A 16,782-nucleotide genomic window follows, 5' to 3' on the forward strand; every position below is an offset into this window, starting at 1 on the left:
AAAAAAAAAAGATCTTTGCTATAGAAGGTAAGGATTTTTACTGTTTTATCTGAAGCCCAAGGACTGTGGGAGAATACAATAATGCTCAAGAGAATAACTGGTCTTTGAACAAGATCAAGTAGGTAGCTGGTAATGAAAAAGGTCAAACATGGAGCTGCCTGCACTGCTCTGTATCACCTTTTCCCAGTAGGATTCACTTGTACAATGATGATAATTTCACTGAATATACGTATATTTGCTGAATCACGTAAGAATGAAGTCGTTGACTGTTTCATAACATGTACAGAGCCAACAATTACATAATCACAACTTTAAAATGTTTGCATTCAAAATTAACCATTTCTCACAATTCCTGAAAGTAGCACACCAGCTATGCTACTGCAGTGATTGTACAAGGTTATTCTAAAGATGCCCAAAGCAGTATGTTTTAAGTTTTATGGCTGTGTTTTCCTATTCAGTCAGTCCTCAGAATTTTATTGTACATCATGAACAAGCGATTTCTAGGTACCTTATTAGCCTAATAAGCCAGTACAAATGCTTCAACCAGAATACATATGTTCAGCTGTCAGTCTGTGCTAACCGCTTGGAAAATGCTCCAAGAAACAAGCTTCTGCAAATTTTGAATAGGAAGTATAGATATAATCAAGTTGTCATGAATACTGTAATATTAAGAGTTTATTAGAGTGCACCTTCATCTCACAGGACAACAATTAACATTTATTGGACTAGTCACAGTGTATCTTCCCAGTACAGAACACTGCTACTTTTTTTTTCTTTAAAATGGAGCTTCTGTGTTACAAGTTAAAGTAAACATAATAATAACCCCCCCCCAAAACAACATATAATACACAAACCTAACAAGGAAACACATAATAGCCCCAACTAGGCACTAAACTTCAATATTGAATTGCTATACTACATCATAATATGGAGTAACTAACATAGCAATCTGTGTATTAAAGTGAAATATTTTAAATGAAGTATATTGTAATTTAAGATGGATCTTTTTCATCATACTGTATCAGTGATTAGAATGATCTGTCATTTTAAAACCATGCAATTATCTTTTACTCCAAGCTTATTACCTTGATAGGAAACTCCAACTTCCATTTTACAGTTTAAGAATTTATATGGTATCATATCCACAAAAGATTTCACTTAATTGGAGTTATTCAGAGAAAACAAATGCTGAATTGAAAAATGTCAATCTGAAGGTACGATAGTAAAGTTAAATTCAGTTTCACAATTGGAGTGACAAGTCCTTTTCTCGCATCACCACCTAGCGGTCAGTCTCGTTMATACGGCACTGCTGGCCACTACGCTAAAGTCTATTCAACTCAGCCCTATTTTGTTTCTGAGGAACTTGGGGCACCTCACACTGTGATCGCAAGTTTCTACAAGAAATTTCGAAACCTCACACTAAGAAAAGGTGCAACTAGCAACCTGCCTGCCTGAAAACATTCTTCAAAATGTTTGGAACAAAGCATCTATGAAGGAGTTGAAGTTTCACTATTTTTACTATCTGTTCATGATTCTCTCCCATTAAACATTCAAAAAAGTCTTACTGGATGGAGAAGTGCTCCACATCACAATGTTAAATAGAAACAGAGTAAGGTCTCTCCCCGGTCAGATTTACTTCGAAACATCCAAGTTAAACAATCCTAACCCTCTGTCAAGTGAGTAAACCACTCTGGGTAACTATGGCACTTAATCTAGAACATTTGATAAATAGTAATGTAGTTACATGTTCATTCCCTAAAAAAATCACGGATATGCAACTGTCATTTTAGTAACTGAAAGTTGCCCTTTGAAAACCATGCAGGAGTCCAAGCAAGTTGCAAAAGCTGATTTAAGTTGTTTGAAATTGGAATGCTTTTCTCTCAAGGAAAAAAATGTAGACTAGGTATAAGAGGCATCTCAGTTCTTAGAATCAYAGAACTGGTGAGGTTGGAAGGGACCTCTGGAGATCATCTAGTCCAACCTCCCTGCTCAAGCAGGGTCACCTAGAGCATGTTAGACAGGGTTGCAKCCAGGCAGGCCTTGAGTATCTCCAGAGAAGGAGACTCCACAGCCTCTCTGGGCAGCCTGTTCCAGGGCTCTGTCACTCTGACAGTGAAGAAATTCCTCCTCACGGTCAGGTGGAACTTCTTCACCAAGTCCACTCGTACTCTGCATTATTGTTCTATGCTGCAGAAGACTCTATAAGAAAAGCAGAAAAGCTGATTCCACTGCCCTCTGCAGCACTTCTAAAAAAGCTGCATATGATCATAAAACAGTTTGCATTTAACTTTATGTTCTCAGATCAGTAATACCCTGCATCTGAAGCTTCAGATGCGTTTAGTGTTGATGTTTCACAAAACAATCTTCCTGTTAAAAACATACATTATTTTATTAGAGTAATGAACACTTCTATGTATTTTASTAAGACTTTATGTCCTCTATTATACTGGGTTTCCTTAGGAAAATTCGCTAAAGAATACAGCTAATCATGACCTTGATTATTAGCCAAGACCTGGTCCATAGAACACTGTGCAACAAGCCAATCTACCATATAAATTATGCAGAGCTCTCTTAACTCAGAGCTATTGGTGCATATATCTTGTTGCATTTATCTTGCTGTTGTTGAATATCTTCAACTTATGTGATACCAAAACTACGAACATCTCTTGGAGATTATTAGGCTAAAGAGAAGAGAGGATCAGCTATACCAAGCATACTATAGAAGCCTTGGATGTCTGACATTCAGGTCCAATTTCTAACTGCATTTATTCCCAAACTATTCCTTAAACAGAAAGAAACTTTGAGCTGAAGGGCATTTTGTTCTGAGAGGTCCCATGAAGACTCCCAGGAAATATGAAACTATGCACTCAAACCTCGCTCTGAACTTCAAAGCTGCACTGACCCCTATTTTTTGGGAAGTCATGCATATAGAGATTAACTTCTCCAGGAGAGAACTAAGACAGCAGCCAACCTTACATCAGAACCCAGAGCTTCACAGTATACTGGTAAACAGCACTTGCCTTGGTTTTCAGATGAGCAAAGCTCAAATTCCAGCTGTACTATACATTACTAATATACATTACTTTGAAATAACTGAAGACAGCTTCCTGAAAAGAGCCAACTCAGTGGTATAGCATAGTTGTACAAGAGCTGCACAGTAACATTGCTTTTATACACATTCTTTCCTATTAAGTGGTGATTTCTTAGTTCTTATGCTTTAAGAGAATAATAGTATTTTTCCTCAGAAAGTCAAAATCCACAGTAAAATTCTAAAAAGCTTCACTGTATTTTGTAATTATAGCTATATTCTACTTAAATAAATTTCCAGTGCATTTTGAATAGGATATGCTTTTTTTTCTTTCTTCCAAAGCAGTGCAGAGTTGTATATTCAACACACCTCCAAAAAAAATGACATTTTCAATTTGGAGATGATCACATCTGAGTAGAGGGATGCAGAGGACTGTTCCTCACATTTATTTCTGCAGAACTTCCCTGGGTTTTCCATCAGTCTCTTTACCACAAAGTTACAGTGTGTAAAAGCCACTTAATAAAAATGGATAGTTACAGGTCCCATATAAATGGTCTGGCCACAAAGCAGGTCTGCCTGCTTGGGAGCTTTAAATAGATAATCTTACTGAGCAGAAAAGACTGTTCCCCTTGTGGAATGGGGATAAGGAATAAAAGCTATCTTCCATAAAATGTTAATATCACTAATATCATATCCTCACTTCTATATTATTGTAGTTAACTATTGGCAAAAATGATCTGAAATAGAAAGTCAAATGCAAGAACTGCTTGAGTAATTCGGTCTCCCTTAGACATAGGTAGCTAGAAAGAAACTAAGGTAATTAGAGCCCTATCCCCTTTGCACAGTCTTAAGGGCTTTATACAGTGAAATAGTGTCTACATAGCCCCAGGGGAAACAGATCTTCAGTCTCACATAACCTTTTTCTTTATTTGTACTGGTTTCCGCACTGTGATGTGCATTATACTTAAACACTCATTACAGTTTTAATTTACCTTTTCACTCCCTTTATGTCTTCTGAAATGCAAGACAAACTATGCTAAGAATTAGGAAAAGCTACGGTTTACCCCAAGTCCCCAAAATGTAGAGGTAAAGGATTTTTTTTTTCTAATGGTTGCACATACAAAATTGAGTATACTACTACTTGAATGTAATACACTGAGCAAATCAAATATAACCAGAGCAGCTATCTTCATAAGCAAAGTTGAAAACCTAGTTACTCTCAAAACAAAGTTGCTTAGTTTTCTTACAACACTCAAGTAAGAAGTACAGCCCCCTCCAAAAAAAAATTTATTTACAAGGGCTTAAAAAAATTCAGCTTTTGTCCTCTGTGCTTCTTTGAAGGCTATGGAAGTGCCCAAGGCTTTTTTGATTTGTTTTGTTTTTTCCTTTAATATTTGTAAGGTTATAAGCATACAAAACAAAACCTCAAGGTTTTCAATACCAACATAAGCATTTTTAAAATCCTAGGAAAGCTGGAACAAAGATTACCAAACAACCATCCACTCTGTTCCTCTACAGAGAGCCTGCAAGTCAATTAGAGAGCTAGTACATTCAAAAAGACTTTTCTTTATAATCAAAATAATCTGAGAAAAAATCTTTAAATTCAAAACAACTTTTTCTTAACATGCTGTGATACTGCTACACTACACTGCCAGTCTCAGTCACAAGGAATACTACCACACATCAATAATTCATGCCAAAAATATCAAAATGTAGACCTACCATAAACAAGGTTATCCTTCTAAAACCCAAACACTGATTAGTATCAAATCATTTATTCACTTTTTTCCTCAAAAAAAAAGTGAAACAGATTCAGAAATATTACAGAAAACACAGTATTCAGTTTGGCACATGTTAGTGTATTTAGAAAACGACTGAATGGAAACCCAAATATACCGATCAAGTCCATCACATCTCAACTTCCACTTTATCAAAGAGATCGAGTTCCCAGTTTCACTGCAAGAAAGCTACCTGGAGTTTCAAGACATGTTCCCAACTTCTCAGAGCCTCTCAGAAGTGCAGGCTCCAGACCTGGATGCAGTATTCAAGTGGTGGCCTCTCACATGCTGTGCAGAAGCATGTTGCGGCTCCTTTTCCCTCTCACTGTTTTTTGTTCACAGATTGCAGCATCACCAGACCTGCCTGCCACAACCTCAGAAACCTCACACAGTCCACCTATTTTTTTTTTTAATGATACAGTCCAAAATTGCTCGCTTTGCTCCTAAAGAAATATTTTACATTTGGCTCATTATATTTTTCCTCTAGGACCTTAAGTATGTACTGGTTCCAAATTCGGAACTAATTACAAAAGACCCTTCTAGAAACCCCGAAATTCAACTGATAACAGTAACAGTGCCCAGTCATAACTGCATCCAAGACCTTTCTGTTACCTAGATTCGTTATCTGGCCATTTTATTGGTTGCACACTTTTAGTCAGAATACTGTATTGATCTAAGTCAAAAGCCTTAACCTCTGCAAAGTGGATTTTACAAAGGAATGGTTCCGTAAGAACAGAAGTAGGTGTATCTGCTGAAATTTTTCACAAAATTACGTTCCTATGTATCAAACAGTATGTATCAAACCACTGCACTGTCATTACAGATCAAATATGCTTACCTTTACTGGCGAAATATGAGAATGAGAAACAAATCCATGTACATTCTCTATCTGTGACAGGTTCTTCTCTGACACGTGAACCAGCTCCGGACCCGTCACCTCATTGGTAATGTGTGGAGAGCTGTGCTCCTGTGGAGGTGTATCTTCATCTTGATAGCGGTATTTCTGAAAAAAACAATTACAGAAAAAGATCAGCCCTCACAGAATTGTGAGATTATCCAGAAAATCTAGAGCAGATAAAATAGTGTTTTGCCTCTGATGATTTCAAAGCTGTAAAATCTGGAGATAAAAGTTAAAACTAGTATTTTCAGTTTAAAGACTATTCCCAAGTTTCACCCATTTTAGTTGCACCTTAAACTGCCATAAAGCCACCACTTTTCTTTATGCTTATTTGTACATAGTAGCTGTCCCCAGCTCCATTTTCTAGAAAACTTTTCCCTTTACTTGTCTTACAAACAGTGTAATGTAATAAATAACATTTTGCTGTTAAAGAAAGCTTAATAGTCAGCAGGAAGATACACTCCAGCAAACTCATATTATTTTAAACCATTTACATATACACGTGCACATGCTTTAGGCTTCAGTTTTTGGTGTCCCTGCAACATCAGCACATACATTTTGTCAAATGGGAAGGTCTATGAAATATAACATAATTYGACATTTATTTGCTTTGAAACAGTGACTTAAGCATTACAAAAAACCCTGTCCAAATAAGATCTATTCACAAACAGTCTAGAAGAGCAGTGCTTACAGCACTTAACATTTACGTGGACATAAACATTACTCCCATAGTACAGACAAGAAAAGTAAAACAGAGAAGGAAATCTATTCATTCAAAACTGGATTCCTAAACTAGTTTTCCTACTGCTTATATCATATAATATAAGCAATGTATCATATTGAATCAATTTTAGTGAAAGCTTTAATACCCCAGTAATTTACAAAGAACCATGCACAGTTTATTGCTCACTTCACCAAATCCTAACAGTAGACCACAACTCGCTCCAACTTTAGTAAGTCAGCTTTAATATGCATGATTATCTTCTGAAAAGAGACAACTCAAAACAGCAGAAACTCTCAGTGCCAGCTAGTTATTTACAATCCCATCCTGCCCTCAAACAACAACCTCAACAGCATTCTCCCATGCTGATTCAACAAGTCTGCCACATTGAGTTGCAAGCTGATTCAAAAAAAAAAAAAAAGTTTTTTGTTTTTTTTTTAAAAGTTTGTTGATACTCCAATATAAAAACTAACTCACAACTGCTGGTTTTATTATGAAATTATAAAATGTGGTTTTGCTACTAGATGGGTTAGGCTTCCCCACCCTGGAAGCCCCACACAGCAACATTACCCAGTTTCGCTCATTTCCATTCAACTTCAAAGGGTCAGAGACTATTCCTCACCCACCCCGGACCTGCCCTGGTCACTGAGCTGCACCTACACCTGCCCATCTCTGCTGAGCGTTATTAGTGAAATCAGCAGTGCTCATAGTACTTGCGCATACTGTGAATCCCCTGTTAACTGATCATGCAGCATCTAGTAACTCCAAAKTTGGCATGGACTTGCATTATGAACACACTTCGTGCTTAAGCCTCACCYCAATTTTACCCTTCCAGTCTCAGCCAATTCTGAGGCATTTTAGGTAGTCAAGCATATTCCTGCTAGTTAAAACTAGACCTGAAAGCTGGAATCATGTAAACTTTTCCAGCATAACATACATCTCAACATTTTATAGCCACACCCCACATTTATGTATTCCCTCTGGGGTATCATAGCAATGTTTTTGTAGTTTACAGGGAAAGCATGTTGTGCCATTAAAGGAATAAAAAGCCTTCTAGATGTATAATGYTTTTATAATTAGGAAAAGATGTTTCCATTATTAGTAAAGCATATTTAGAATAAAAAGCATTTCTTGTTTAACAGAATTCTCAAACATACATACTGTAGTTTTAATCAACAACAGTTGTCATCATCTTGATATATCATTTATACATAGCAATCCACTGATCACTGAATAGTCCAATAGGCTATGTAATTGTCTATATAATAATTGTCTTCATATAATGAAGAATCTTGCAATATTACAAAGCTATAAAAGCTACAACATTAAGTACAAAGGAACTGCTTGAAATGATTCAGCAATTGCCAGCTCCCGCAGTTAATAACCAGTTTGTTTCTTTCACCCAGGAGCACTAGTTTTATGGAAGACTTGATCTTTTCGTCCATATGATAGAAAATGAACTCTGAGCAAGGTCAAACGGGACAGCTGAACTCACAACAGCAGCATTATCTTACTGCCCCCCAACCCCTTTCCCAAACCTTAGGGATGGCACCACATCCTCTTCCCCATTTCCCTCCCCCTCCCCCTTTTTTTTGATGCTGGCATTCAGGACAAATCAGGAGAACACGGCCCACTTCCTACCCTTCCTTTGCTGGGTTAAATTTCTCCTGCATTACTGACCCTGATTCACGCTGAGATTTAACAAACACCAGAGCCTGTGCAAAAGAGGGAACAAACAATAACGGCATCTCCCTCTTCTGGAAGCAAGATACACATCAGTCCATCTCATCTTCTGTAGCCTCATCATGCATGTTATGACATAGCTTTGCCAGCAAAGACATGGTCCCATGGGGGAAGCTGAAGCGCTACAGCTGACTTCTGCTGAAGAGGACAACCTTGTTCACTCTCTCCTTCCAGCCATCTCATGTGCCCAACACAGGATTCCTTGGAGACAAGCTCCCGTCAGCACTGAAAGGAAGCTACTTGCATCATTGTATTTCCATAACCCATTTTGCTTTAGCCAGTAAAACCTACCGTAACAGCACACGATCAGGCTCCCCCTCCCCCCCTCAAAAAAACCCCCAAACCTTTACCCAAACACAAATGAGGCACTGATACTGAAGAAATACAGCTTTTTTAAAAACGAGCAACTGTTGAGATATCAGAAATCATTAAAGGTATCCTCCATTCTATTTTGAGGCAAAAAATAAGTAAAACCATACTGCTCCATTCATCCCTCTTCTGCTGATGCATGAGATCAAGCTTTAGATTTTGAGAGACATTACACTTCTGAAGCGTTAGAAATGCCAGGGTAGAAGGAATGCAAACATTGTATCTATAAGCACTGACCAAGCAAAGTAGCACTACAAGACAAAAGAAACAGTCCCCAAAAGGAAAGTGAGCGTTAAGACTTCCGTTATTAAACCTGAAAACAATTCCAGACCTTCTGCTTCACTGGATGAAAAAAGTGAGATAGCGAATACTGACAGTCGTGAAAAACTGCAATAGTCACTCAAAGTCTTAATTTTTCACATCCTCAACAGGCAGGCTTCTCGAGATGACCCAGTCAACCTAATGGCTCGCTACCAAAGATACAACCTCCTTTCCTTTCCCCCCTACAGTCAAATGAGATGGGAGATTGCTCAGCATTAGACTTTTCCCAATCACCTATTTTCTGAGAGAGTACTAAAAGCACTTGACTTACTCTAATGTCATTAAACTGTCACAGCAATAACGTTAAATATCAGAAATAGAAAAGATTTAAAGGACAGTGTTAGCCAAAACTGTATTTCCAATATCGTGCTTTTTGTGACCTGATAATTAGAAAATAARTATTACAACTACAAGGAGCACGGGAAATGTCTTAAAACATCAGAGGAAGCAGGCTACTAGCATAAAGGAGTCTGTTCAAATGCGGAAAGCAGCATTTGGCAACATGTCTTTCCATATGGGGAACTGGACTTGAAATCCAGCATGTCCCTGACAGAGCTCAATCTTAAATTTGATAATAAAATACAGGAAGATGGGATCTGAAACTGGATTAAGTTCATAATTCAGACCTGACACAGATCCTGTGAAAAGCTAAAAGTAGCATTCAATTTAAAAATTAAAATAATAATAATAATAATAATAATAAAAAAACCACAATGTTCAGCAGTCACAAGGCAGTGAACACTTTTAGGCTAAGCATAGAAAACTCTTGATTTTTTTCTGAAAGAAGATACGTATATTAAAAAGTTATTTGGACACTCCTGAGTGTAATTAAAGAGTCTCTAGGTTTGAGAAACTTTTACTTACTAAGATTCATCCAATGTATTAGCGCTTAAGAAAACAGATTATGTAGGAAGTTTTACTGGGTCAGTATGTCATTAAAATTTAGATTAAGAATCAAGGAAAAAAAATGTAGTGAAGGATTATCTTTCATAGGAGGCACTGACAAGGGCTATAAGCTTCTCACAAGAAAGAAAACATCTTAAACTAATGTGAAATGCTAATTGGATTCTGATGCACTATTCAAGATCAGAAAATGTTTCCCAAGTGACAGTAAGGTCACCTTGAAACTGTTCAAAAGTTTCAGAACCCATGTTTCAAATACACTACAGTGTCTCAAAGTGCAAACAGAAGATGAGGACATGAGATGCACAGAAACCGCACAACTTATGCTGAAGGACACCAAGTTGTCCTTGTCTTTTGCATATACTAGATAGTACATGTACAATGTATTATACATACATMCATGGAAGTGCTTCAGCTTCAGGGCACATCAGTATACCCAGTAAGAGCTAGTTCTCCATAGCAGTGCAAGTATTTTGTACTTCATTACTGTACAGGAACACCCCCAACATCTGCCCGTTGACTGAGGCAGAGCACTCGAGTAACCTGGCGTGGGTAGACAGCCACCATTCAGAGCTGCCTGCCTGCTAAACAAGGATTCAGTCATGACAAGTTAACTCTGCTGCTATATATGCTTCAAAATTTCATTTTGTTTACATCAAGTTTCATTGCCTTAAATCAACTTCACAGACACCCAAGATACAGTTTGTACAGCTGAGCTGATCTGAAGGGTAGCTACCATCAAAAGGAGCAGGCCCCATTCGATCTCTGCTGTCCCACCTGCACAAACACATCTGCCTGTCCTTTGGATCCTGATGCACACCTGACTTCACGRTGAGCTAGTTCAGGGAGCTAATCCAGCACAACGCTGAATTCAGCGGTATTAGTTTTCTGCTGTTTTAATGCCCTCAAGTGGCTCACAGCAAGATGAGCAATGCTGGCACAACGGACAAGAAAAGGAGGAAGGAAACAGACCAAACCGTTTGAAAGGGGCTAGCAGGAGACCGTTTCTCTGCTTACGAATTAAGTATTTGAGTCCTGGGCACAGCTCTGCTTTTGAGAAGACCCTGGTTTAGAMGGTCCGGCCAAAGACTGCACCACACAAAGATCACAGGAAACAAAGTCAGTGTGCCCAAGGAGCACTGAATCCGCACACAACCTACCGCAGCCGCCCGCCTGGGAAGTTTTCTGGTAGCCCTCGAGTGGCAGCCTAGCAATGTAACTTTCTTAAAAAGGCAGTTTTACAGACTGCTCCGTAATTAATCATAATTTAAAGTGCAAACTCACCACATGCTAAACGTCTGTCACATATCTCTGTCAGATACTGTCCTAAAAGATTCAATTGCAGGTTTATAGGTATGTAAAAATGAAGTCAAATAATTTCTCTTCCGATAAAACACAGCTGACAGAATTTCTTCTGGAAAAGAACAAGGCAAATGCTAAATTACAGCCCCCAAAGAGTTTTAAACTAGTCACTGAGTACTGTAGACTAAATTATTAGCTAGTAATAACTACAGAAAATTCACTYTAATAAAACCATGCTAATTTACAGGAGAAGAGACCATTGTCCACGTCTCGTCACAGAGTATCCCTGTGATGACCACCACATTAATTGTTCAGCCCACAGTCTTCCTGCTTAAATTCACAAGCCAAGCAGTTAAAAATAAAAATGAACAAAGTATCTGTGACATAATGAAGACAAATACAAAAAGATTTTGTTGACATTTTGAAGTAACACTTTTCAAAATACAAGTCACACATTCACAGGAAAAAAAGACAAAAAATCCTTCAGTCATTCATTTGAACAAATATCTAGATTTAGTCTGTCTGAGCTCATGTATATTTTAGATGGAAGATATTTCAAAGCAAACACAGATTAGTACATAATCTACCTTGTGGACATAATTAAGTTGTTGGTTTAGATTTTTAAAGGTTTCCTCTGGCATCTCACTGAAACAGAACCAAAAGGAAATCAAGTGGTTATGGAACTCCCACACAACCCTGTGCCTTAAACTAATGACACGCATCCCCCTCCAGATTTTAGTGTCCTCAAACCACACAACTATAAAGGTAACAAAAATTATAAACCAAAGTTCAGAAAGTATTCAGCCTGAATTGTATAGCCAGTCTCCAAACCTTTGCTTTCACTATACAAGTCAAGCCTATACTTTGAAAAAGGATAAGAAAAAAGCAAAGACAAGTAGAGATAATCATTTGAATTGGATAAATAAATAGAAGTTCACAGTGTCAGATCCTCTCTGATGCAGTAAGGACAGACAGTACAATAAAAATTGTGTGGTTTTAGACCACTGGTATAAGCCTCTCCAAATTTAAATACTTGTCTTTGTTCTCTGACTGATTCAGTTTAGAAGTTAAACTAAATCTGGAAGGGCCCTTCAAAAGATTTTTCCAGAAACAGATGTTCGGAAACATTGCTTTGCATTTAACAGCTCAGTTCCTGTATGAAAGAATTCGGAAGTTGTATGTTAAAAACAAGTGAGTGTAAAAAATCTAAATACCAACAATTCTTCTCACAAAGTACACTGTTTCCCCCAAAAACAACCTTTGCTACTTTGACTTCCAGACACAGTTCATCAGAAAATAAGCTCCAATAATTCTGACACACAAAAGTAACAGTAAAGTCAAATTTCACACAATCTTGCTAAAGCAAAAATTCTAATGCAACAGAAATAATATTAAGCTGTTGACATAAGYTGTATGAATCTTCACGACAGTCCAGTGGAAGCGCTAAATCAGAAGCAAGTGCAATGCCTAGAAGGACACAGCATCTTCCTCACTGAGGAGGACAAAAGGCCATAGAGCAGGAAGTATGTTCCAGTCACACACTCTCCCGCATACAACTTGGATCTATTTAAAGTGCAACTATGAAGTACTGTCACACTAACACAGTATAGTACAGAGACCAGAACCAAGTACTATTTTCACRCACTTCATCAAGCAAAGAACCAAAATGTTGTTTCCACATCTGCTAGCAACTTTGTATCCTACCATTAAGTGAGAATGTGAGATGCGCTCAACAGCRAGATCTCCCGCATTATGCTCACTATTAAATACAAGTCATTTTGATATTCTCTTACGTAATGGAATAAGGAGTACAGAGAGGAAGGGGAAAAAAAAAAAGCCTAGAAAGTCAACAGGAAGGTTCTTTTGGCTTAACATTTTTTWAAAAACTCCTGAAGAAAGCTGAGATGGAGGCATTTTATACTGATAAGTCTGCAAGTAGATTGATGTGACAGTGTCACATTAATGAAACTGAAATAAAATGGAAAGCATACATGCTGTCAGACTGCAGGGAATTCCAGCAGTGTTGTTCTCCTTTTTCCAGCAACATTTGCAAGGGGCGGAGAGGGGGGCGGGTGTCAAGGCATTTTCAAAATCTGAAGCCCTTAAAAGAGTGCTTTCATGTCTAAGGCATCTTAGCCACACTACAAAAGGTCCATAACGTAATTAGTACAGTAAAATCCATCAGGCAGTATTTTCAGAAGGGCTAGCCTACCTTTCATCTATTAAATCCATCAGATTTCACTGCCAGTTCTAACAAACTCACTGCCTCAGTGCTGAATTCTTCTAAAAACTGCACCTTACAGACAGTGTGGAAAAGCGTTTTCCCAAGATTCTGCTTTGTTCCTTATTTCCTATGTTGTCTTAGGATCTCCATCACAAGTGACTTTATTAAGGCATGGGGTGCTGAAGATCAGACTTTATATTTYAATACATCATACATTCATATATAAGAATTTTTTGCACTCACTCTTTAACAATTGCCTCCACTTTTCCTCCCTCCCCCCCCCCTCAAATGAGGAACTTCTCAGCTATTGTGGAACGGAAGTTTACTCCACAATTGTTAAAACTGTAACAACTGGGTAGTTTAGGAAAACAAATAAAATCTAGTTGCAAGTAAACAAAAACTCACATTGAAAGGCAGAAAGTCTGTGGCAAACACAACAGACTTAAATAATATAAGATGACACATAATCAACTATTTTCAGAACTTCTTGACTTAATGCAGAATAGAACATATTATAGTTTAGGGCTCAATACAGGAGGAACAGTGATTTGAAGTATTAAATCAAAAATTAAAGAAAGCTAGGTTTTATTCTTGTAACATAAGTCTAAGCACTCTGAATAACCCCTTTTATCCTCAAAGGGTTCTAAATTTTCTTTTAATAAGTGAACAAAGACCTCTAAAATAAAAAAATAACATGGTTGAACAACAGACACAAAGTAGCCTTTAATAGATGGAATTTTCTCCTTTGAAGACTTCAGTTTGTTGCATCTTGAATAAAACTGCATATAATGTGTTAATTCAGTCATGTTCCCTCATGATAAGTACAGATGCACAGCCATGTTAAATGTAAGCAYCTAGGCAATGCTTCATTTCATGGACATCCAGAAGTAATATCAGAATTTAAAATAAACAGACATAAAAGATGCCAGAAATATTTGTAGTATTAATTGTGTATTAATATCCTGTTCTGGAATGCCAAGGAGCAAGACAAGTGAAATGGAACAGTCAAATTATTAATGTTCTTTTTACATGCTCAAAAAACAAATGAAAATGCAAAATAATGTATTTATAGAATTATCTGCATGAGATCAGATTTTTCTTTTCCTATGTGAAGGACTGAACTACTTATTCTCCATTACTGCTCCATGCATGCAGCTGTTCAACATATGCTGTCACCAAGATATTGACCCTTCAGCTTCTCAGTAAGTTACAGCATCTCAGAAGATAACGGTACTTTTTATTTAACACAGTACAATTCTGCAACTTCCAAATATGTGTGTTCAAAATGTGTTCAGAATACCTGTATTACCTGCAGTTCAGAATTATTTAAACCCAAAACATTCAGCTCATTTGCACTTTGCATACTATAAAGTACCCACACTGTATCACCAGTTATACATTTTACTAGGGTAGAATAAAAACCTCACACTTAAAGTGGCCAGAAAACTAAACATTTTTAAATGTTTTAAAAAAAAATGTATTGCACTTGAGGTATCGTTCGTCTGTGAGATTTGCTTCTGAATCTAACACCCTATATCCAAATGAGACTACGAAAAATCCACAAGGATTCTGCCAGGGGTGTCTCCATCAGGCATTTAACCTCCTCCTACTTCCAAGAGCCATCTCCGCCAGCCAAGCTAGGCGGGCAGCGCCAGCAAGGCCCCGCGCATGCCGCTCAGCGGCGCTTCCCACCCGGGGGCTGCTCTCCCCGACCCACCGCAGCCCCACGGCTCCCCGCTGCTGACCCCAGAAAGGCAATGTGCCGCAGCTGATGTTGCTTTAAGAGCCTGCGCCCAAGTTGCTGAAGCACTCTGCAACACACTAAGAAATTACTAATACACTTAAATAGAGAAAGAGTCACTGATGGGCAAGTATAGTAACAAATGCAGCTGCTGGTCATATATGACACAAAATGACTGAAGTGAAGTTCCTAAATATTTTTTTGGTTTKCCGTTAAAGCRAAAAGCATCTCTTATCTGCAGTTTYAATGCTAGAATTAAAAATCATACTATTTTCATCCCTACTTCACATGGTTTTGTTTCCTAGGTTTTAAACATGAGAATGTGTTTAAGACTGACAGTTCCATAGAAAAGATTAAAAAAAATCCTAGTTTTACAGCAATGAGTTTCCAGTTCACATCACTAAATACATGTGTTTGCAATTAAACATGCTTTGAATACTGTAAAGGTAAATAGATGCAAAAGAAATAACCACCTACTGGAAATGAAGCATTCACYTTTAAATTTCACAATAAAGCATTCACACTATCAAAATATCCACAAAAATTCAGACTCCTCCCTCTCAAACTAGGTAACATTTATGCAACATCAATAACATTGTGCTTTCTATATGCATATATAAACTACAATATATATTTTTATATATATTTATATATATATGTAAACCACAATATACTCATGGGCATACATATTTTTTAGTGTGTGTATATATATGCACACATACATACACACAAAATTGTTCAGAATTTGACAAACTCATTTTTGCTAGAAATGAACACTGACTTGTACACAAAAAGAACAATTTCTGAATCTCAGCCTCAAAGTAACTTTAAGCACTTGTAACAATTAATTTTAAAGAGGTTTTCCAGTAGCTGGTGTTCCCATCATACCCTTCACGTTAGCTGCTAATTTCACTGAAAAAGGCACTTTTGACATGACACTGAATATATTCCATTTACTATTCTAAAAATTATCAAATTATATATGTTTTATTACTCGAAAACCCAAACAGCGGATTTAGTCCTAAAATGACTAAAAGCCTGAGGGCACTGTTAAACCCAAACCTGCCACTAACGATCGCTTCTGTGGAGATGATGTCAGGAGGCATTTCCAGCCCTGCATCTCAGTGCAAGTCTCCTGTGTATTTAATTCTTTACAGCTGAAGAAAATGAAAGCCAAGTGCAATAAACTGATTACATCATGATTAATGCTGATTAACAGAGAATGACGACATTTCACATGCAGCATTCAGTAAATCCAAAATGTTGTTCAAAGGGATCTTTAAACAGCAGGCAGGATAATTTGTTACTTCTGTCACAATCACCAAGAGCCCCAATAATCTACTACTGCATGGAACAAAACACATGCTATTTAATCTGAAATTTAAGGTACAGTTACATTAGACATAATGACAGTCACTAACATCCTATTCAACTCAGTTTATATTTCCAGGAAAAGTCCTTTTTATAGACCCACCTTACATCCAAACATTAAAGATAATGTGTTGTTGGTACATGCTACTTTACAGTGGCATAGCATCGGAGAAAAACAATCCAAGTTTTTTATGCTAGGTGACATCTTTTCAGACCCTGGGCACTTCAATCGATCCGTGACTGAGATTCCAGAAAAATGCCTCTGTAAACGCTGCTTGCTGCCTATTTTTGACATTTAATCTAGGTCCATGGTGTTCAGAAATAAGCCTTTAAATAAATACGGTGAATCTTTCAGGAAAAGCTTCCCACTAGAAACCAGCTCC

The 16,782-nt window shown here is 37.5% G+C and overlaps 1 protein-coding gene across 1 annotated transcript in view; it reads right to left on the reverse strand.

The window, feature by feature from the left end:
• Nucleotides 1–16,782, reverse strand: part of DLG1 (discs large MAGUK scaffold protein 1) — a 185,211-nt gene that overhangs the window by 100,576 nt on the left and 67,853 nt on the right. The window contains exon 6 of the mRNA XM_085298703.1: nt 5,645–5,809. Coding sequence (XP_085154829.1) covers nt 5,645–5,809 — 165 coding nt within the window. The remainder of the gene's footprint in view (nt 1–5,644; nt 5,810–16,782) is intronic.

Source organism: Rhea americana, unplaced genomic scaffold, assembly GCF_003343005.1.
Source record: "Rhea americana isolate MKP2758 unplaced genomic scaffold, rheAme1 scaffold_14, whole genome shotgun sequence".
Taxonomy (NCBI): domain Eukaryota; kingdom Metazoa; phylum Chordata; class Aves; order Rheiformes; family Rheidae; genus Rhea; species Rhea americana.